This window comes from Monocercomonoides exilis (assembly GCF_001643675.1).
Source record: "Monocercomonoides exilis strain PA203 chromosome Unknown scaffold16-1735695, whole genome shotgun sequence".
NCBI lineage: Eukaryota > Preaxostyla > Oxymonadida > Polymastigidae > Monocercomonoides > Monocercomonoides exilis.
The window spans coordinates 193,927-217,485 of record NW_027150561.1 but is presented as its reverse complement, the minus strand read 5'-3'; the positions used below and the strand labels follow the sequence as shown (position 1 = coordinate 217,485).

The following is a 23,559-nucleotide window of genomic DNA, read 5'->3' as shown; positions in this document are numbered from 1 at the left end:
ACAGATGAAAAAGAAACTTCTGAAATGTGAAAAGTTATAAAAACAATAAAAAGGATAAGATGTGTAATGATGATGTAGCTTATAACTTCCAGAATGTTATATTCATGGAAAGACCATCAATTTAATGATCAAAAAATAAAATTAAAAAAATACCGAGATCTCTGAGAAAAAAAAATTCGTAAAAAAATATTTTTTGCATAATCAAAATATATTAAAATAAACATTTCTGGTTATATTTTGTTGGCAACAAGCTTGTATTAAGCCGTAGCCAGCTCCACAAAAAAAAGGTGGGGGTTAAAATACAGGTCAGAGTTAAAGTGTAACTCTATCACAATTTTGAAAATAAAAATTTTTCTTTCGGAAAAAGCGTTTCCGTGTCTTGATATAATGATTGTTCGGTTATTGCACAATATACTACCGTTAATAAAAATTTGTATCGATGATTATAATATTGTTGTTATCTGTTTCGTAAAGTTATTATGTCTTTCTTTTGTGAGGAAACTTTTATTTTTAAATGAATCAAATTATTATTTCCCTCAAGATTGGTATTGATCAAAAATTTTTAACATCAATTATATTCAACAATAATTTAAATAAACAGATAAATGGGTGTTTATTTTTGAAATCATAACTTTTTTCGGGGTGTTTATTTTTCAAAGATTGTTTGTCATTGGGAAGAGATTTTGAATTCAAATATAAAAACTATCACAACTGTTTCAAAAACAAATGTTTTTGCTGAAATAAAGATGAAGATGTCTCAAACATTCCATTAGAATTTTTTTGTGTTCATTTATTAATATTCAAGGGTTATTTTCGAACCGATATTTTTGAATGAAAAAATATGATTTCAAAAATAATCACCCAAATAATATAAATTCTTCAAGAAGGCATTAAAACATGCTTTGATTAAACACAATTCAACTTGACCCCAATTTGAAAAGAACTGTTTTGATCCGTGTTGAAAATATTTTTTATTTTAAAAATAAAGTGAAATATGCAACACAATTCAACCCCAACCAATTGATTTGAGATAAACCCAAACATCAAAACTGTGATAAAAAAAGTTAACAAATAAAAACCCTAAAATACTCATTAATGAAATAAAAATTGAACAGGATATTTTATTTTCACGTAAATTTAAATAACATATTTCACAGTTTCCGCACACAACAGGCAGAAAAAAACTTAAGCTCACTTTATGTTATTATCGTAGCTACAACATATGACAATATTGAGACCGGTCGTATCTTGTGCATTTACCGATTGTTCATATCATTATCAACCCTTGGTGGAAAAATCCTGGAGATCGTGGAAAACCCGGTAGTTAAGAAAATTTAGTAACGTCTATTTCAATCTTCATTCGGGAACAATAATGATTTTCATTTCCATTTGGATAACATTCTACAAATTTTGAGTTTATTTTAACAAGAAAACAAACAGATGTTATATATTATTTGTTGATAGCTATTGATTGAAAATGCCAAAAATGTTTTAATGATATGAGAACAATTTTATGAAAAATCCGAGCTTTTTGATCGGATAAACAAAAATATTAAACAATAAATATTTGTTTGTTGTTTTCATTTTTTCTGAATTTGAATTATCGTCAATAAATCTCCTTTTGAGCGAACTTCACTTGGTTCTGAGTTTGATTGAATCAGTCTCTTCTCAATTAAACAAACAACTTCATTCATTTCTATGCAAAAAATCATCATCAATCTTTTTTCTTCTTTGTCTAATAATCTTCTTCTTCACACAAAGTGGTTCTTTAATCGCTTTCTGTTCTTCTTCTTCAACTTGTTTGGGGACAGAACAATTATCACTAAATCTTTCCGCAATCCTCATTTCAGACTTATGCTTTTCATCTCATTTCTCATTCATTTGGTGATATTCTTTTGGAGAAAAATCACTGAATAAGCTTTGCTTCATGTTTTGAGAAGACAAATTTGATGACGTTGTTTTTTCTGAAGATGTTGGAACGCTGTATACTCGATTCAACACAGGAGCAGCAGCCATAAGATAAACACTTATAAACAGAAATGCTGTTTTCGTAACCGAAGGAAATATTGCTTCTGATAAAGCTTCAAGCAAAACATCTGCCAAAGTTTTTCAGTATGAAGAAGTTGTTAAACTAACTGGTCTAACGTAAGAGTTTTGAAGTGCTTGCTTTATTCAGGCAAATGCATAATTGTCACAGAGCTGGAGACGTGGTGTCATATTTGGGTGAAACTATTCGATTATCACATTGTTCTGTTTTGAAAATATTTTGTCTTTCGAATTATGGAACTTTCGATGGTTGTCCAATACAATGAGTGTTTTCTTTGTTGTCAATAATTTTCGTTTTTCAGCTATCAAAGGAATCCACTCTTTTGCCATTATAAGTTGAAACATTTCTGTTGAAATCTATCCAAATAAGGATCCTTAATAATTCATATCGAACGAAGAAAGAAATGAAAATATTTCTTTGATTTTTTTGAATAGTTCCATTTGTTCAATATTCAAAAAAATAAAAATTTTCATTGTTCAATCAAATTTCTGTTCCAACTCACCAAACTTTGCTGTCATTGAAACAAATCCTTTATAATGTTATTTTATCCGTTTGGATGTGTTTTCGTGAGTGAAAACAGAAATTCGATAAGAATTTGAGATTTTCAATTTTTTAGAAAATTAAACAAAAATTTGGACATTAAGATGATTTTTTTTTTTTTTAATTCAAAAGAATGGCGGATGTGACACATCTGCACAAATGCAAATATATATTGTTGCATTTTCAGTTTTCGGTGGATATGACGGAAGGGGGTAATTGATTTTTTTAAACAAATAACAAGTTTTGTTGTTCCATCACAAACTCGGATGCAAGATTCGTCAAAATTGAAAATGTCTCTTGAATCAACATCAATGGTTGTGATAATGAAAGATCGATTTTCGAACCGCGCACATATCGTAAAATGGGTTGCGCACAAATCTTAACTATTTCCATGGGCAAAGATTTCGATGCATTCAAAATCAAGCTTCTTTCAATAAGATCTTGGAATTATTTGAATTGACTTTCTTTATTTCTTCTTCGTTCTCTGCATAAGAATCGATGGTTCCTTTTATCTTCATTAAAAAATTGATGAAAAAACCAAATAACATTGTTTTCAAACCATCAATAGCATATCCTTCAGTCGAATTCTTTTTTGTTCAAAAAACATTGCGATTGTTTGATTCTCTTTCTTTTCAATTTCACTTTAGGTTTTTACAGTCGGTCGTCCTGCTTTTCCGACTTCAGGCTTTTCTTTGATTTCGGCAATCCCTCTTTCCCATGTTCCGTTGGAAATTGAATGCGATGGTACAACCACTTTCCACGATAAATCATATTTCTTTTTTATTTCGAATACTTTCTGCGAAGGCGATGAAAATGAACGGTATTTGGAAATGGATTACAGTCTATGAAGAGAATTCGAAGATGATTTTCCTGATGACTCAATCATTATTTAAATGATCAAAAATTGAATTGATTGTATTGCAAAGTCAGTAAATGATAGAATGTTAAAAAATCAAATATTTTTTTAAGAATAAAACTGTCACCCAAATTATTTTCAGGTTTTTATTAAATTTTATTGTTGTTATTTTTTTTCGTGATTTTTTAAATTTTTTCTGACGAACTCACGACAAAAAGCAAATATCTGTCTCATAAAAAAAAGAAAAATAATCAAAAATATTTCAGGAACAAAGCATTAATAAAGATAAAATTTCATTTTCAAGTCGAAAAAACTAAAATTTTCTTTTTGAAAAAGGATATGAAAAACACAAACTTCCTGCTTTTTCACAAACAATCGCTTTATTCACCAAGTGTACTGTCATTCACAAAAGTTGTTCTTTTCAAGAACTTGCGCTCCTTCAATGTGATCACAACCGATAAATAAATAACAATTTCTTTTCTTAAACTCTAAGTTATTGTCAAGTTGATTAAAAAAATTTAAATTATTCAAAAAATTAATAAGAATTCAGAAATAAAACTTAAATGCTTTTAACATGAACAATTTCGTTTTAATTGTTGTCACAAAATTATTCAGACTATTATTTGTGACCAGTTCAATTATTCGAAAAGTTTCATTATCATTTTTTAAAAAGAATATAATGGTATTGATCAAATTTTTTATGACAACATCTGCAGTCGGAGCGGGGTACGATTATTCAACATCAACATTTAGCAATGATGGAAGAGTATTCCAAGTGGAGTACGCAATGAAAGCAACAGAAAAAAGCGGAACTGCAATTGGAATTAAATGTGTTGATGGAGTTGTTGTTGCATGCGTAAATTTCCAGATCTCTCCTCTTGTTGTTCCATACTCACAATCTCGTATTCTTACAGCAGCAAAATCAATTGGATTGGTATTATTTGAAATAATAATTATTTTTAAGAAAATATTAAATGTGAAATTTCTCCGTCATTTGTTTTAGGTCTCTGCAGGGCTTTTGGCGGATGGAAGGCATCTTGCATCACATTGCAAAGAAACTGTTTGCATGATGATGAAATATTTTTTTGATATTCATGAATATAACTGTATATGGACTATTTTTTTTTCTATTTTTTGTGAATAGGCCGCTGATTACAAAAAAAATTATCACGAGGATATACCAGTTAGAGTCCTTGCGGAAAGGCTTTCAATATACCTTCAGCAATTCACTCAATTTGGAGCATATCGCCCATTTGGTGTATCTACAATTATTGCTGGCTATGATGATAAGCCACAGTTATATTCAACAGATCCTGCAGCAACTCTTTATGTTTGCTCTTTTTTATTTAACGATCATTGTTAAAGCGTAACAATTACGTTTTTAAGGGATATAATGGAGTGGCAATTGGAAAAGAAAAAGCTCAAGCAAGAACAGACATAGAGATGCTTCCTTTGGATAAACTTACGTGCGAACAAGCTGTCAAAGAAGCGGCAAAAATGTTTGCCTTTTTATCATTGAGTGAATTCATAAATTTGAATAAATTGAAATAAAAATTTCTTTTTTCAAAATAAACAATATGATTATTTCTTCTCGTTGTTCTTTCATCATTGATTGCAGTTTGTATGGCCTTCGCCACGAAGATGAAAAAGCTTTTGAATTGGAATTTGGATGGGTTCGCTCGACTGACAAGATCTTTGGTAGGGTTCCAGACGAATTGAGAGATCAAGCAATTGAAGAAGCAAAGAAATGGCTCGAAGAAAAAGACGAATGAGAAACGCACAATTCACATTATAATAATTTTCTTTTGTTTTCTTCTTCATCCAATTTATTCTTTCAAAATTTATCTTTTTTCACTTCTCGTATTTTTAGCTTAAGTCTTCTTATTTTTTTTCTCTTAGCATTTCTTCTTCAAACTGAAATATATCATGCATCAGATTAACATGCAGTGAAGAGAATTTGTAAATCTGATTTCTTCTTAAAACTCATATCAAGCAAAATATGAAAAAAAAGTACCATTTCAACACAAATAATAAGATCTACATTTATGATAAAAGCTAGTCAAAAAAAAAAATAAAGTTCACCAACATACATATTTCAAAAAAGAACCCAATAATCAAGGAAATAATGTAATTAACAGAATACTCATTAATAAATTACAGTTTTACAATGCCAATGAAAAAACATAAATTTCTTTGCGTAAATAACTTGAAACAAAAAACTTTCACATCACAGGCTTTCTGTTTTTGTCATTATTTTCTCGTTGGGCTAAACATTTCAGATGTTTCAATGGATGAAACTCTTTCTTCGAATTTCGTTATCGGTTTATCAAAATGTCTTTAATTTCCAAATAATCAACATGAAACGTCACTGATACATAAACACACTGTAAGGAAAACTATTCAATTGGATTCTTCGAATCCTTTTCACTTAATTAATATCCTTTAAAATGTGCTCCGTCATAATCAAAAAATCAAACAATCCCTCTTCTTCAATAAAGCTCATTGATTTCTCGCAGACTTCAAGCAACATCTTTTTCACTCGTATTGCTTTTCTTTCTTTCTTTCTCTTTCTCGTCATTTCTTTCTCTGCTTTTAAACGCTTCCGTTCTTCTCTATGCCTCTCTTTCTCTTGACGCAAATCTTTCACCTTCTTCCTTTTTGCTCCGTCTTCAAGAACAATCTTAGCTTTATCCTTTGGATTAAATTCCTCATTTTTTCTGGTTTTGTTTTCACAAAAAAATTTCGAGTTCTCCAAATTATCTTTTTCTTTTTTTCTTTTTCTGCAGTTTTCCACCCTCTTTTCGATAAATTCATCGAAAATTTCTTCTTCTTCCATTGAATCTGAAATCTCTCTATGTGCTTTTGTGCTTCTTTCAAGAAGCATACTCCACAATTCTTTCATTAAAGAAATGCTTTCATCATATTCCGAAAATCTGCTCTTGTTGAAAGCGTAATCGACAAACATCTTGAAAATTTTGGTTTTGCTGATCCATTCCACAAAATCTTTATCGCTCCCATCTTTAATAACATTCCTTAAAATTGAACAGGGAAGAAATTCATATTTTGCAAAAACTTGCTTTTGCTCAAAAAGCGTTGTTAAAGTTGACACAAATCCAGGCGTGCGAAACATCACCGAAAAATAAGTTCCAAGAACAGGTCCACTTCCACGTTGCTCCATATCGTCGTTCAAAGGATCATTGCCCTCTGCTCTCTTTTCCTTTATTTTGAAGTTCTTTTGATTCCTTCCATTTTTCTCCTTCAATTCATCAATATCAAGTACTCTTATCACAAAATTTACTCTGGAATTTGTATATATTCTTTCATTTGTGCATTTTCCCGGTTCATTTTCTGGGCTCTTTTCTTCTTTCACTAAAATGAGGCTGTCAGAATAATCTTCGTCCGATTCGTGATCAAGAAAATTCTCATTTAAAAGTTCACTTTCAGAGCGAAAACCGAAAAAAGCAGCCAATATTTCAAATGTCTCATAAACGAGGTGATCAGCCGCCGATTTATCAAACCTAAATAGATAAATAATAAAGCAATAGAATGAGAAATATAAGGAAATACTCCATTTTCATTTATAATTGAAAAAAATAATTATAATGCGTTTATGCATTCAACTCATATTCTCTTCGAAGAAAATTCTAAAACAATCGTGAACACACACCATTTTTCGGGATGATCCACAAAATAAATAGGAGATTCAATGCAGCTTGAAGGCCATCGACAATGATTCGGATGATTATTAGGAAACGGAGTTGAAATTGGAGGATATAATTCAGCATCCAAAGGAAGAGCAGGCAAAGCCTTAAACTTTTGTCGTAATGGACTTAAAAAGGATTTAAGATCAGGAGTAATCGACGAAATAGATGACGCAGAAGAAGATGTTGGAAGAGAAGAACAACAAGTTCCACAAATACTGCGAAACGATGGATTGCTGTTCATGAAAGAAACAATGAATCCTGAAAAATTTATTTCTTTATTCAAATATTCAAGAACTCTTGAATTAAAAAATGCAAAAGTTCCTAATACATGCATTGCTTCAGAAACAACATTCACACAAGGGTGATGCAAAAATTCAATTACGCGTTGAGGAACACGCTCATGGTAAATAAATGCAAGTAGAACTATTTATTTCATAGTTATCAAGGCAATTTCATTGATAAAGATAAAAAATTTTTTTGAAGCTTCAGAAATATAATAAAATAACAAACTAGCGTTGGAACATCCAACAGTAAAGCCTGCAAGAGCATATAGGAGCTGCCCCGCTTCTGCATAAGTTTCCTCGGTCAAAGCTTTTCTTTCTGCAATGTTCAGCAACTCTGGAACTAAAATACGACGCTCCTTGAAACTTATTGGCATAAATTTGCAAAATGAAAAGAAAGCATGAATTGCATTATCATGGGCGGATTGAGACAAAGAAACCATTTGAGTAAGCTCAAACAAAGTCTCCCTCATTTGGGTATCTCGTTCTGTTTCATCTAATAAGAGATAATTTCTAAAATCCCACAAAGAATCAGAGCTTCCCAAAAGCAATTGCTGCTTCAAAATCCTTAAAATTTGTTCCTTCATATCCAAAGGTAATTTCAAAGAAGCCTTTGCTAAATCATATATAACTTGGACAAATTCGAGAAGTAATTCGTATCTCATCAAAGTAGTTACGGAGCTGTTTGTAAAAATTTCAAATTCTTCAATATCACTCAAACAACACGCTCCTTCTTCAATTTTTTTTAGCAGAGCTGTTTTTGAACATCAAAAATAACATTAACTTTCTCGAGTTGAAAAAGCACAATTTAAAACCTTTTCCTTGTTCAATGACAACAGTTCCAAATTGATTCACATCTGTATTTTCATCTTTTGTCATTTCCGACTCACTTAAGGGTATTGATCAATAAATTGGATTTGCAAATGATCAAAAAGATGAAATTCTAATTTTTTCATTCTAAATGTCAAGTATAAAACGCTTTTATCGAAAAAAGTTAGAGAGAAAGAGAAAGCTTAATTTTTTTCCTTTTAATTTAAAAAAAAACTTTGAAACAAAAATCAATATGAAGTTCATAAAAACATCTTTTAAACATTTTTTTAAAAAAAAGAAAGTTTCATAATTCAAAAAAGATATCAAACAAGTGATTATCGCAGAATCAGAGAAATACCACGCATTGCCCAGAAGAGAGAAGGCTGAGAGCCGCATGGCATGGCAATTTCAACAAGAAAAGCTCTTCTAAATTCAGAGTAAGAAAACGAAGTGTATGAAATGTTTTGTTGCTGCATTTGAGCTGCCGAAGGAGTAGAAACGGGACTGGCCGACGAAGAAAGCCGCGAAGGAGCAGTAGACAAATCGGTATCCAGTGGCGACAGTGCAAAAAGAGGGCACAAATAGAAATTGGTCTGCAAGCCAGTATGACAATAGCACAGGGATGTCAAATTCGATGGGGCGAATGGCGCAAGCAGAGGAGAGTTAGCATACGACAGGGGATACAAAGTACTCTGCTGCTCCTGTGCAGCTTCGTGCTTTTGCGTATACAAGCTGCTTGCATCAGTGAAATTAGACTGGTTGACGTTTTGCCTCAGATTGGCAGAAGACGAAGGTGGCACATTAGCCGAAGGGGCATTAAGAGAGAACCGATTCAAAGTGAACATCGAGTTGATGAAGGAAGGAGGCGCAGAAAGGCCAGGAGAAACAGCGAGCAAGTTGAGCAGATAAGGCAGCTGCGGAGTGCTGGCATTAGCATCGCTTTCAAGAGTCGGGTTGCGAGAAGAAGTGGAAGAAGTGCGCGAAAGAATGTATTCTTGGGAGGGTGTAAGGGAGGGCGTTGGCAGCGGCGCAGGGGAGATGGGACAAGGGCCAACAGATGGTGCCAAGCCAGAAGTGGGATAAATGGCAGATGAATGCGAAATCTGTGTCTGCGGCTTTGTTGGCATTGGCTTCACTCCAATCGGAGCATAAGGCCTGGCTGATGAAGAAGACGCTGCCGAAGACTGGAATCCGAGGGATGCCTTTGAAGGAGACATGGCCAACGAGTTTGTCTGGTGCCTTTCGAGCAGCCTTCGATCGACAACATACAGCCTCACCAGCGGGAGCTCAAACTGGTGTGTGGCTGACACAGAGACAGAAGTGCCTGCATGGCGAACCATCTTCTCGTTCTTGATCATCGACTGCGTGTGATAGTTCCACTCGGCGCCTTCGAGATAAAGCCCACGCACAAAGATGCAGTCAGAATCCCACCCGAATCCGTTGATCCTGATCTCTGTCGAGCTCTTTTCTCCTCGTTCACCTGCACCTGCTCCGTCGCTTCCTTTCTCATTCCTTCCATCTTGAGACAGCTTTTGCTTGCTGAGGATTGATTGGAATACCCCACCGCGTGCGTTTTCATCGCTTTCGCTTTCCTTTCCACTTCCTTTGCCCGCAACATGTGATGAGCGAGGTGTCAAATAAGGTGATGGCCCTTTCAATATTGAAGAAAACTGCAGATCATTGGAAAGAGTAAGATTGTATGCTGATGAACCAATTGCATAAGGAGAGGCTGATGAAGAGTTTGTCACAGAACTGGATGATGAAACATCTTTGTACATTCCCAAAGTTGATTCGTCTGCTTTTGCTTTCCTTCTTTTCTCCAAATAATCCTTTGCATACTGCTCTCCTGCAGAGGCGTCGTCTGAAGGCACGCAAATAACCTCAGCGGCCCAAATTGCGTTTTGTGAGGAGATTCCAGCAACAGCTGCGCAGTCGAGAAGAGCAGACACAAGAAACCGGCGAGGATCGGCAAAGAGCCGCAGATCGAATATGTCTGGCGCTCCTTCCTCCATCCACTTCTTGAAGTATGCATTCCGCTCATTCAGCTGTGCTGCATACGCTGCCAGCCGATGGAACAGCAGCAAAAGCTCGCCTGATGAGTTTCCTGTGGTTGAGAGGGTACCACTGAATGAAGAAACAGAGGCAGTTGTTGAAGGATTCTTCAGCAAAGACCGATGATACGACATTGGTGAAGAAAGCGGAGAGATTGATGGAGAAGGAGAAGGAGTGGAAGGAACATTTGGCACAACTGTATTTCTTGGAGGAGACGAGGATAATGATGCTGAGGAGGATGAGGATGACTGATGCGAATTCTTTGAACGAGATGTCTGATCGATCAGCTCTTTTAGTCCTCCTTCAACGAGTGAAAGCAAAACTCGTGAGACTCGAATGCTTTTTGATAGAAGTTGGATTTCATTGAGCAGCGATGAGGCAACAAAGAACGCTGGGTGAAACGGCGAAAGAGGGAACATCGCTGACTGAGGGATGAGTGCAGGAAGAGACGAGACCGCACCAGAAATGAGAGAGAGAAGCTGCACCATACCTGATCCTCTTCCTGTTCCTCCAACACTGTTGAATTGCCGTCCATTCATGCTGTTTCCTCCAATTATCAAACTATCATGCATATTAGGAGAAGGAGGTGGTGGTGAAGCATTAGAAATAGATCTCGTGCTCTGTCCATTGACATCGCCAAACGGTGAAAGCGAGCGAATTGGTGATGGAGAGTTCGATAATCTGAACTCTTCATTAAACTCTTTGGCCTTCTCGCCCATTCTGTCGCTTGCAAAAGGTGAGCGTCTGCTTCTTATCTTCCTATTCCCAGTTTGTTTGGAAGAGTCGATGACAAAACGAGATGCAGCGGAAAACGAGACGCTCACTTCCAACAGAGCCTCGCGATAGAATATTGCGCCAGAGGATCCGCTTGCAAAAGGTGCAATGCTCAGCGGAAGACCAACGTCTGCACAGTCCTGCATATCTTCGCGGGAGGCAGAGACGAGCATGTGAGAGGCGTTTTCAGCAACTGTGTCAAGAAGCGTAGGGGATGATGAGGATGATGAAGAAGTGCTTTTGGAGGAGGACAGTGTGCACGTTGATGAGTAACTTGATAGCATTGGCATCCCCAACGATGAATTTGGATCCAGCGAGGTCACTTTTGCATTTCTTTGTGGAGAAGGCGAAACAGGAGACGGCAAAAGAGATGCAGATGACATTGAAGCAAATGAAGATTGTGAAACGGATGGCTGAATGTTGGAACTGGTTGGAGAGGTGCGAGGCGATGGAAGCCCCAATCTTTGAGGAGGCTGTCTCAACCTTCTGATCAGCTTTGAAATGTCTTGTGTTGTGGCTGTCAGTGTAATGAATGGAATGTTTGAGTAAGGAGCCTCTTTTGTGGATAGATACACAATTGCTGGAGCGTTGTGAATGATTGTCAGCGCGTCAAACAAAGAACGATCAAATTCCTCGTTCAGAAATGCTGCTCCGTAAAGATTGTTGTTCATGATCTGTCTGACTGAAGTGGCTGACTTGACAATCACAACACGAGGTGTTGTGTTGAACAATAAAAGTGGGTCAATAAATGTCTGCTCGATGCTTTCGTCTCCTTGATCGCCATTCTCCTTCTCGGCCGACATAACAGACAGCGCTTGAAGAAGAGATGAATTATTTTTCGATGGATTTTTCTGAGAGGCAAGCATGTTTGAGGAGGAGCGTCTTGAAAGAGAAGAATTTCCTGCATTGTTTCCAATTGAGGCCATTTGACCCATCTGATTTGGCTGCTGCTGGAAAAGAGAAGACTGCTGTTGAGAATTTGCGGAGGCTGTGGAATTGATCATTCCTGTTCGTATTCCATATGAAGAAGCGATGTATTGCGAAGAATTTGGGTTGGATGACGAAGACATCATGTTTGATGATGAAGTGTTCATCCAATCTCCTTTTCCACTTTTTGATTTTTGGGGCTTGTTTATAATAACAAATGTTTTTGATTTTGTTGTAATGATGTTAGCCAACTGCATCAGGAGCCTATCTCCATTAACAACATAAACAGACTTCTCTGGAATGACCACAGATGGAACAAGCGATTTTTCACCTTCCTTCTCGTTCTGAGAGCGAATGTCAGTCCGTCCTCGTTTTGGAGCGACAGGCTGATTGGAGTAGGTCGATGACAGTGACGAGGCAGTAGCAGCAGAGTGGAGAGAAGATGCGCTCATTTGCAGCTGCGAAGATGGCTTGGAGCGGGACATAATTCCGAGTTGCACCCCATCTGATCTGCCAGCAGGAGATTCAAACACGCTCGATGTTTGTCTGCCACGAACGTTCCTCTCGTAATCTCCATCATCATCGTCTTCATCCAATTCATCGCTGTCTCCTTCGTTTGCGGAGTCTCCATCTTCGTATTTTCCAGCTCCTCTCCTCCTTCTCCTTCTTGTCTTAAATGAAGAGTTGTAGTACTTGTCCAGCAATTCCACAGCTGCTGTCCAATCAGCTAGTGACCCAACATCTGCAGCAACTTTCCATCCAGCTCTGCCAAATCGCCTTCTGATGTTGATGGCAGACAGCAAATGTGCTGCAGACGCTGCAAGGCGCTTCCATTCATCGCCCCGCTGTTTCCACAACTCAGAATCTGATTCCAACAAAGCTGCCATCAGCATCCGCATTGTCTTTGGAGCTTCACATGCAACGATTGACGACGCTTCCAAAATAGCTGCAGGAAACATCGGCTCTGGCTTCGAAATAAAAATCAAGCGGAAGCGCTGATGAGCCCTTGCAATGATAGGGGAGGAAAGGAGTTTGACAAGAGGCTGAAGCCAGAGTGGTGCAAGGTGGCAATTCTGAATGACAATCCAATGGCCGTGGTAAGAGCCTTCAGTGACAAGACGTGGTGCTCTCTTTGCTCCATCGTCACTGGCAGCCAAGCACCGAACACGAAGACCAGAAGGACCGATGCGCTGTGCACATGCCATTAATTCCTTCATAATGTCTGCTGTATCTGTAAGATGAAGCACAATTGGCAGTGATGATGGATTCGTGCGGAGGATTGCTTCGAGTGAAGGAGGCGGAGATTGGGTGAATGTTCTGCCCAGAAATGAAGTAGCTAACGAATTCAAAAGGCTGGGAAGGCAATCGGGTCTGAGTGCACGCAGCAATAAGAATCGTGTAAAGTGGTTCAAAAGCAAAGGATGAGGCTCGTTTGGCTGCATTTGCGATCGTTGATCCTGCTGTGATTGAGCAGGTTGTGAAGAAGAAGGTTGTTTAGCATCTGTTCCTGTTTGTTGTTGATGCTGTGCCTGAGGTTGCTGTTGTTTATCTTTCTGCTTTGATAGAAGCTGTTTTGTTCTTGAAGCATATGCAGAAGAGGCGGACAATCCATTTGCTGCTCCAGTGGAAGCTGTTTGTCCCTTCTTTGACTTCGTTTGACCAACTGAAGTTGATGCTCCCCCGCTTTCAGTTGAAGATTCTTTCTTTCCAGATGCTGCAGCTGCTTGAGCAAGTCCGCTTTTCAGAACGATTGGAGGCATGGACTCTTTGTGTGGTTCAGAAGACAGTAATATGGCCATCCAGCAGTCGGGGTCTGAATTCTCCAAGTAATCTGGCAGGAATGAAAAGCGAGGAAATCGGCAGAGTTCGCACAATCGCTCCCAAAGTGCGGGAGATGCCCAGTTTGGCTTTGCATACGAAAGAAGAGGAGATTCGCTGAGCACTTCTTCAGATTCTGCAGTTGGGAAATAAGATGAATCGACAATCTGAATGAGAGGAGGTGGAGACGAAGCAGGATAGAGCTTTGATGGCGATGGAGAGCGCGCCTGAGACTGGGCTGTATCTGAATTTGCGAGTGCGCCTTCATTTGCATGCTGGGCTGAAGGTCTTCGTAAATTGGATTGACTTGATTGCTGAGTAGATAATGATGAAGCAGATAGAGAAGAAGGAATAACAAGCTGTCCTGCACTTGTTGCACTGTTGTCATTTGATGTGCCTTTTGAGAATTCTTCATTTTCATCATCAAATTCTCCATCTTCCTTAAACTTGTCCTCTTCATCCTCAAATGCACTCATAAATGGTGACGCAAGCCGAGGTATTTTCCCTGTGATGACGTACTGATACTCCTCAATCGATATCTGCTCCTCCTCCAGCAGAGAGCGAAGAGTTAGAAATGCAAAGAACAAAACGCGGTCTTTTGAAAAGAACATCGCTGAAAAATGGCTGAATACTTCCCGCTGAAGGATTGTTGCCAGCGCTTTGCCTCTTTCCTCTTCCTGAAGCTGCCTCATCGCAGCAGCAGCAGCGTCCTTTTCTGCTCGCTGGGCTTCAGTCAAATTGTCTTTCTCTTTTGTTGCACCAAGCACCATCCCAATCGAAAGAGCAGTGGATTTCAGTTTGTCTTTTCGTTTCAGTGTCTTTTCGCCATCTTTTGTGGCATCTTTTCCAGTTCCTGTTTTGTCGCCCTCATCTTCTGTCTTTTCGTTCTCCTTTTTATCATCGTTTTTGTCTTTCTTTTCCTTTGAGATTTCAGACGAGGAACCTTCTCCTTGTTGATTATCTGCACCAGCAGCTGCTGAATCTCCAGTGCCTTCTTCGCCTTTTTCTCCCAAGTTTTCTTCATTTGCATCTTCCTCTTCTTCTTCCCATTCTGGGTTCATTGCATCTTGCTCGGCATTTGCTTCATCTCCTCCATTCTCCCAAACAACTTTTTTGCGTCTCATTTCTGCTTTGATACTGTCTTCAAGAAGAGAAAGCCCATTATTCTCTTCTTCTTTCATATTAATCCCATGCGAAGTCGATGAATGTGTTGAATTGTCTTTGAGCGACTTCTTTCTTGTAAGGGCTGCATCAACACAAGCAAGATATCTGTCAAGAGATAAACGATACATTGGATTCACTCTTCGCATTCCCTGTACACAAATAAACATCGATGCTAAACTGCGTGCAGCTGTCACATACTTCCCTCTGTTGCTCTCCTGTTGCTGCTTTGTCTCTTCTGTTCGCCACAGTCGGGCATTCAAAGAAGACACCATCTCCTTCATTCGCGTGAGCCTATCGAAGAAGCGGGAGTCCATCAGTTGAACCAGCGAATTCGAGGTAAGTAAATCCAGAAGGGATGTCTCCTGCTGCGTGTGCTCCCTCTTCAACACAGCCAATGTTTGTGTCCCAGCGATGCGCTCTCGTTCCAGTGTTGGCTCAGCAGACATTGTAATTTTGGATAAAAGTTGTTCCACAAGAGATTCACTTGTGACAGAAAAGTCGACGACTGCGAAGTTTCCAAGAAAGTCAACAGGAAGAAACGGGTTTGCAGACGTTGTGTGGATTATCAGGTTGAATGATGATGGCAGATTGATTGTAGCATTGCCAATGTGAACTGTGCGTGTTGGCTGTGGAGGAGCAAGTGATTGAGAGAGAGTCGAAGTCAGCTTGTAAGTTGATTTTGATGGTGTCTGTGGCGTAGCCAGACCAGAACGCGAAGTAAGTGTCGGAGTTTGAGGAGCACCGAGCGGAGTTGGAACTTGAGAAAGTGAAGCAGCTGTTGATGTTGGTGTGGAGAGTCTGGAATCTTTGGGCACGCTTTTGGAGATAGAAAAGTTTCGAGAAAGAAGATTGGACAGCTTTCGATCGACTTTTGAAAAGGCATCCCAAAATTCTGTTGTGAACGATGAAAAATGTATTGACGAAGAAGATGCCGAAGAAGTTGCGCCGTTTTGCGATATTGACGATGGCCTCTGCCCACTACGTGAATGCGATGCGCCAGATATACTGGGCAGCTGATTTCGAGAAGTTTCTCCAGAAATTCGGAAAGATGATGAAGGTGTTAAATCTCCTTCATAAAATGACGATGAAGACGACGGAGATGGCACATTGTTTGATGAGTTAGATCCTCTGGCATGGTTGAGTCCAAGTGATGAATAAAGGAAGTTAAATCCTCTTTGAGTTGTGAGTGGAGGTGTTTCGTTTCTCCAGAACATAACTCCACCTTTGCCAAACTCCACAGTTCTCATTGCACTTCCATCCGCTCCTCCAGGAATATCTCCAAGTGCTGTTCCTGATGCGCCATTACGTCCATCCTCACCACCACCTATCCCTCCTCCTCCAATGCCAATTCCACTCGATCCTCCAAGCATCATTCCACCACCACCACCTCCTCCTCCTCCTCCTCCGCTTCCGTCATCCATTCCACTGTATTCTCCGCTCTTCAGTCCAAAAGCTATGCTGTTCACATTTAATACGCTTGCTGAGTTAGCTCCTTCCACAAGCAGAATCACAGACTTGTTCTGTTGAATAGCGCCAGAAATAAGAACAGCACAATCTGGCATTGATGCAGACACAACGCAAATTTTGTTTCCGTACATTGCCAGCAGCCATCGCAGTGCCTGATGCTGTGGGTCTACAACAACAGGCCATACGGGTGATTGTTGAATGATTGCAGCAGATATTTGAGTATGTGGTGATGCTGGCAATCCGTACTGATTCGACCAATCCAACAGCTCCAACTCTCCTACAAGCGAAAGCAGCACTTTGTGTGCAGGATGGTGTGGAATTCCCAGCCTTGCAAGTTCAGCTGGCCATCTCAGTTGGAGCAATTCGTTCCGAGCAGTTATTCCCAACGGACCCAAATAGCATATCATTGCAGCACTCAACAGCACATCACCAGCAAGAAACGGCTGCTTACGTCTTTCATGCGCCAGGTTTGCTGCCCATCTTCTGCCTTCCTCTTCCAGCGCTACTGTGAGCTGCTTTGCCAGCTCAATTTGAACTTTGCTGTTTTCAATCTCTTTGATAAGCTGTTCGCGTCTCTGTGTGGCTTCTTCCCTTAATCGGGTCAGAGTAGCAATACGCTTTTCAAGCACATTCAGAGCAGAACGAATGATTGCGAGTGATTCTTCTGTTTCCTTTTGTGCCTGTTCAGCAGCTTTTTGTTCATTTACAAGTGGCTCTATCTTTTTCCACACAATGTTGTAATTATACACACTTCGTATCCAGAAACAAAGTGATTTGCATGCAACTGATACTCTTTCCAGCAGCGAAGGTTGGAATTGAGGATTTTCTATGTATGGAGTGAGCCTTTGAATTGTCTCTTCAGTCATTGAGCGTGCATCGTAGTTCTGCAGAGATTTCAGAAAGTCCACTTCTCCAAACATCAGCTTCGCCTCTGGCCAATAATCCAATTTTCCGTCGGGCAGCTTTGCAGGAAGACGGTGCAATGTGATACACAGCGCTTCAATCACAATCGTCATTGACTGCGGAGGATTCCTCATTCTTCGAATTTCTGCCACATGCTTTGTCGAGAGCTGATTAAGTGCTGTTTGTGCATTCTCAATGTCTGGTGCACATCTTCTCAACTCTTCTTCTGCTGCTGACAACTTCTGTGCCACAAGTTCTGCCTGCGCTTTCGCTTTTGCTTCTTTGTCTTGTGCGAGTCTTCTTGTTTGCTCAGATTTCGTTGTTTCCTGTTTCAATCGTTGCATTGCCTCTTCCAAATCTTTTGTCGCTTCTTCCAGCATCGGAACAAGAGAAGCCAGTCTTCTTTCAAGTCGTGGTGCCTCAGCTGTTATTTCTGCAACTCTGACGACGCCTTTCTCCAATCTTATTGTTGTTGTCAGCATCGCATCGCGCATCTTCCGTGTAACTGAACGGATTGTCGTCAAAAGTGTGCGGAAGTGGCTGGGTGTGACAACAGCACAGCGTCCAGTCTGTTTTGAATATTGCTGGGTCACATCAGCTGCAGCAAGATGGACAGCAACACATGCATCAATCAGAGGCGTCAGAGGATCAGTTGTTGAGGTAGTTGCAGATGTGGCTGACGAAGAGGCGGATGCCAATGAAGATGAAGAAGTCGTTGAATGAATAGAGCGCGAAGCTGTTGACGGTTTTTCAACAATTGGAGAAGTCGGTTGAATGGCATTGTTTATGATTTCGCTTCTCTCCTTTGGATCTGCACTTCCTTCAAGCAATTTGGCGATCTTACTAACAGAGATAGAGGTTTGTTTCGATGGATTCTTATCTTTTTGTGAATTTGGATCACCAGAAGTTTGTTGCGATTGGGTAGACAATACCTGTGAAGACGATTTTGACGAAGATGACCAAACTGGAACTTCAAACGGAGGAGATGAGACGAAGAAGGAACGGGCAAGTGCTTTGAGCGAGTTTTCGTCCCACAAATTCCACCAGATTGGCTGAGTGTGGTTGACAATCGAAGGAAAGATTCGAATGGCTGCTGAATGATTCGGCGAAGAAGGAGAAAGACAAATAACAATGTGAAGATTCTGTCTCACTCTATTGTAAAAGAATGTGTGCAGGTCAACAGGAGATGGAGTAACAATGCGAGTTTCATCATAATACTGTCCTTCAAGTCCAGTGTGAATAGTTTGCCAGTCTGCTTTTGTAAACAGTCCACCAATGCAACCATCTCTTAGAAGATATGTGAGGTCTTCCAAAACAAGAGGCTCAGAGCACAAGTAATCGTCTATGAACAAAATTGTCGGAGATGCATTTTGAGCGCCAACAGCCAGAAGAAGACGTCTCATGTCTCTTCGCCACAAAGCACCTGGCGTGACTGCCTCTCCCACAGAAGAAGACGATGAATTTGAATTAGAGCCTGTGGATTGATTTTGTCCACCACCAACACCTCCTCCAACATTGCTGTCTTCTGCTCCTTTCTTTTCTCCTGCCCCATTCGCACGCTCTGCCTCTGCTTTATTTGTAATCAATGGTCCTGCTAAATCAAAGGAAGACATTTCGAACATCGTGCAATCAGCCACAAATGCAGCAAGCTTAGTGAGAGTGCGTCTTCCTGTCCCAGGTCCACCAAGCAAGAGCGCATGCCCATCTCTCAATCGAAACAGCCTGCATAATTTGATAAGTGCCATCGTTGCTGCCTCAAAAAAGATGGGTGACATCGGAACTTCTGTTGTTGGAAGACGATTGTACTCATCCAAATAAGCACGAAGCTGTTTGTTGCATAAATCTAAACTGGAAAGCTCTTCGTAATGCCGATCAGGATGAGCAAAATCTCCGAACAAGGGCTCATGGCGAATTATTTGTGGAATGTCTCTATTTGATTTTGGTGAGGCCACTTGCAAAGTAATTTCGCTTGAAGAGGCTGAAGCAGGAGTAGTCGCTTGATTTGACTGAGGAGCAGATGTAGAAAGAGAAGATGATGCAGAAAGAGATGAGGTTTGCTGTTGAATCATTGTGGCAGCTTTTCCAAATAGTTTCATGGATACATTTTCGAGCTGTGTGATCAAAAGCTGCCTATCTTCGTCTGTTGTGAGAGCATCGCCAAAGACACGCTGCACTTCATGATGCCACAACTTCACAATCACATCAGGTGCATCCACCACTCCTTGTGGTGTGGTGGAGGGTGTAACTGCATTTGCTGAGGGAGCCTGCGTGAGATGTGGAGTTACAGAAAGTGTAGCAAGCATCTCTGAAGATGAGTTAGTGCTCAGTTCTTTGCTGTTTTGAGAAGTGCTTGAATTTTGTTGAGTAGTTGCGTTTTCTGTTTTTGAGGATGATGTTGGCGCAGCCGAGTCTGAATTAGACGCAGTCACAGTCAATGCAAATGGAATCTCATCAGCTTTCTTTTCTGCTGTTGCTTCTCTTCCTGTTCCTTCTGAATTTCTCCGAGAAGAAGTCGAAAGGATTGACGAGGACGATCGATTGTGCTGCATTTGTTGTCCGACTGACATTAGCTCCTTTGTTGTTTCGCGGTTGACTCCTAACTCGACAATCTTTGTGATTCCATTATCTTCACAGGAGACAACTCCTTCGAGGACTGCAGCAATTGCCTTTGCATTGAAAAATATTGGAATGTGTGGAGCAATACCTGCTGCAGAAGACGACGACTGAGAAGAAGAATAAACGATGCCTTGCCTTCTGTTGATGAACGCTCTCTTCACAAATCGATACATTTGAATTGTTCCAGTAACAATAGCATTCAAAATAGCTTGAGCATTCACACGATATCCGGATCCAAACGGTGAAATAGCTAAAGTGAATATATTTTTGAGTGTGGCATCATCCAAATCAGGCAAAGTGATCGCAAAGAAGTGGCGGAGAAGCCTTTCTGAAATAGGGACAGGAGAAAGAGGCTGATCTGCTGTAAAGTCGTAGTTCAATGATGACAGCAGCACTGTATCTGCAATTCTCATTGGCGATCCAAGTGTGATTGGATCAAGATCGTTCCATCCGCCTTCATTCAGCCACATCCGAATCAGCTCAGTTGGTGGTTGTCTCTCAAAATCATTCAAATATTGAGCCTGCTTTGTACCTTCCCAATCATTGCCTCCCTCAAATGGTCCATTGTTTTTCGCATCAAGCTGGCCTGACTTTGTGCCACTAAACGACTTTGATGATGTTCCTAAAAGATGAATTGGCAGAGTTGAATCAGCATCTCCAGTGCTACCTCCTCCATCGACAATTGAGCTCACATCCAGTTCTCTCATTCGATACTCTGAGATTGCACCAAGATCGTTCACACACACAAGCAAACGAGTTCCGGAACCAGGAGATATTTCAAATCCTCGTCGCACTGTCAGTTCTTGCTCCAGCAGCATCCGCAGGTGGGATGCAGTGGTTGTTGCAGAAAGCGTCACATTCACAGCTGATTGTGCTAAATATGGTGGGATCTCATTTTCATCTTCTTCCACATCGCTTTCGAGCTGTGGATCGCTTGCATTGCTGAACGTTGAAATAGAATTGCGACGGTTGTTTCGAGAAGAAATGGCTCGATTAGATGCATTTGCAGCAGAAAAGGAAGATGAAACCGAAGAAGAGGAGGGTCCAAAATGAACTCTTGTCGAAGTTGCTCGTGTGGATGCGAGCGTTGACGGATTGAATTTTCCCTGTGTCTTGTTGCGGTTTGTTGTGGATGATGCAAGCGATGCAAGAGAAGACGTAGATTGGATATTTCCTCCACGTCCATCTCTCGAAGATTCCAGTGATGTTCGCGATGTTGTCCCTTTCATTCCACCCAATTTGTGTGCGTATTGTTCTGAGGTTGCAAGAGAAGACGATGGCCCATGACGAACAGAAGTCTGACCTGCTCTTGCACCTTTAAGCAGTCCACCTGTTCCAACGAGCGAAGAAGACGAGGAAACTGCTCCTCCCGTTCCAGCAAAATTCTTTGTTGATGAATTCCTCGCTCTTGTCGACGATCTCAAAAACGAGTTGCCAAACCCTCTTGAAGATGAGCGCAGTGTCGATTGTGGGCCATGTCGAGTTGAAGGATACATAGTTCCGCCGCCTGCTCCTCTATGAGCAGTGGTAAGTCCAGCAAGAGCAGCACCAGGAGCTGTTGCGACATCTTTCAGATTGTAGTTGATAAAGTGCTCCAAAAGCATCTGCTTTCCACTTCCAGAAGGTCCTGCAACAAGGCATGGTCGCATGCCATCAGTGAGAACACGCATGATGTACAACGCTCGTACAATAGCCGCAGTAGGCTGGAGACGAGAGTTAATGTGCAGTTGGCCAGGTTGAGGCTTTGATGGCAACACAAAGGAAGATGACTGAATGGAACTTGGGCCATTTGAGATGGAGGATGTTGGCGGAATCGATGATGTGCTTTTAGTTTGAGTGAGCACATCCGATGAATTAGCTGGTGAAGGAGGTGCCATCAAAGGTGGATCAAGCCCGTGTGCTATTGTAATACCTAAAACTGACTGCACAGGAGGAGGTTGTGCTGTGAGAGGTTGTGTAAGCACAGCATCCACACCTTGCTTAGCCACCGATTCCCAATCATCCCATCCATTCAGCGCAATGTTGAACCTCAGATCAAAAATCGATCTTGCTGTGGGCAACGATGGTGCTGATGACATTTCATCCAGAACAGAACGCAGTGCTCGTTCGAACGCAACACGACTTCTGAGTGGAAGAGGTCCACCAACACCCCAACAGAGGCAGAACAAGAACACTCCATGAACCCTCTCAAAGAATGCTTCGTGTCTCTCTCGTCTACGCTCTTTCTTCTCTTCTGCAATTTTCTCTTTGATTTGTATCACCTCGGGAAGCGAATCAAATCCTGAAGATAGACCTGTCATTGCCTGAGAAATCGAAGAGATTGAAGCTCTGCGCTGTTCCAGCTGGTATTCTCCGTCTTCTCTCAACTTGATGTCAATCATTAGTCTGGTCCTTGGAGAGATTGTTGGAGATTTATTTGCAATTTCTCCAGAAGCATCGCTATTGTTTCTCGATCTTCCATTCTTTTCTTCGGGGCTCTGTGATTCTCCATCATTCCTTTTACCATCTCCGCCATCTGAGTTGTTTCCATCTTCAATTGCCTTCGTCTGCGCTGCTCTCAATTCTCGCAGTTTCAATCTTTGGATTCTTCTTTCCTGCGCTTTCCGCACAGCATCCTGCCTGCGACGAAGGAAAATGGCTGTTGCAATTGATGACAGATTCTCCCCTGAAATAGTGTCATTGAATGAGATGGTCATTCTCCTCTTTCCAGAAAAGCACCAAGTTGGATATGTGTGTGGCTTTTCATTAGCATTGACGTTGACAGCTGCTGTCACAACGCCAACAGAACTGTGCTTTCCTCGATGTGACACAATTGAGCTTGTATCTGATCTGTTTGTGTCTGCTCTCTGATTCATCGAAAGAGGATGTGCTGGTCTTGACGATGCTTGAAGAGGCTGTACATGCTTTATCGGTGCTGCCGCAGTGGTAAACGGGTCAAATGGAGGCGGAACATTTGAATCAGAAGAAGAGTTAGATAAGGCTTCTGGTGCTGAAGTATTTGGCTGTGCAGTCTGTGAATTAATTGATGTTGTAGAATCAGTCGAAGATGAAGATGCATCTTTTGAACTGCTGTTTTCATCTGAACTTTTTTCAGAAGAAGTATTTGTAAGTGAAGAGTTCAAAGTTGTTGAAGAATCTGTAACTTCACTTGGAGAAGACGACATCGCAGCAGCCTGTTCAACGACATCTGTAATCTCTTTCCTCCTCACTTCAATCGGAACATCAAGTGATGCTTTGAATGTGTTCAACTGAAGAGTCTGTTTTGCTTCAAATTCTTTTATGTCAGCCTCTCCTTCGATCTTTGCTTGCTCCAGAACACACGGCAGCATACAGTCCAGCATCGTAAGAAGACGGCTGACATACGTCTGCTCAGATGCCATGAGCGAAGAGCCATTCTGCTGCTCTCTATGGATGCATGCAACAGCAGGTGGAAGATACGCCGCCAGCAGAGGACGGAGCAGCTTTGACATTTGAGAAGCAAACACGTCTTGAATTGGAATGTTGTCTTCTGAATTGGAATTGCTACCTGGAGAATTTGAAGCAGGAGATGCTGCTATTGCACCAGTGGCTGATGATAACGCTGGTTCAAGTCCTGTTTTG

The 23,559-nt window shown here is 40.5% G+C and overlaps 3 protein-coding genes across 3 annotated transcripts in view; 1 reads left to right on the top strand and 2 right to left on the bottom strand.

Moving 5' to 3' along the window:
* Positions 1-4,122: 4,122 nt before the first annotated feature.
* MONOS_2431 (putative nucleophile aminohydrolase) lies at positions 4,123-5,407 on the top strand (the record flags this gene model as incomplete). The annotated part of the gene is made up of 5 exons (XM_067872350.1): positions 4,123-4,377; positions 4,447-4,503; positions 4,588-4,773; positions 4,830-4,942; positions 5,062-5,407. 5 exons carry the CDS (start codon positions 4,123-4,125, stop codon positions 5,213-5,215), a joined length of 765 nt encoding a protein of 254 aa, XP_067729482.1. The 3' UTR covers positions 5,216-5,407.
* Positions 5,408-5,871: 464 nt separating this feature from the next.
* Positions 5,872-8,307, bottom strand: MONOS_2432fu17415 (uncharacterized protein; the record flags this gene model as incomplete). Its single annotated transcript, XM_067872351.1, has 4 exons — positions 5,872-6,961; positions 7,111-7,570; positions 7,658-8,182; positions 8,244-8,307. The coding sequence occupies 4 exons, from the start codon at positions 8,305-8,307 to the stop codon at positions 5,872-5,874; spliced, it is 2,139 nt and encodes a 712-aa protein (XP_067729481.1).
* A 125-nt stretch (positions 8,308-8,432) lies between these two features.
* The window catches only part of MONOS_2433 (dynein haevy chain, unidentified), a gene marked incomplete at its 5' end in the record, with an annotated part of 29,351 nt that continues 14,224 nt past the window's right edge, over positions 8,433-23,559 (bottom strand). The window contains one exon of the mRNA XM_067872352.1: positions 8,433-23,527. Coding sequence (XP_067729480.1) covers positions 8,574-23,527 — 14,954 coding nt within the window. The 3' untranslated portion in view covers positions 8,433-8,573. The remainder of the gene's footprint in view (positions 23,528-23,559) is intronic.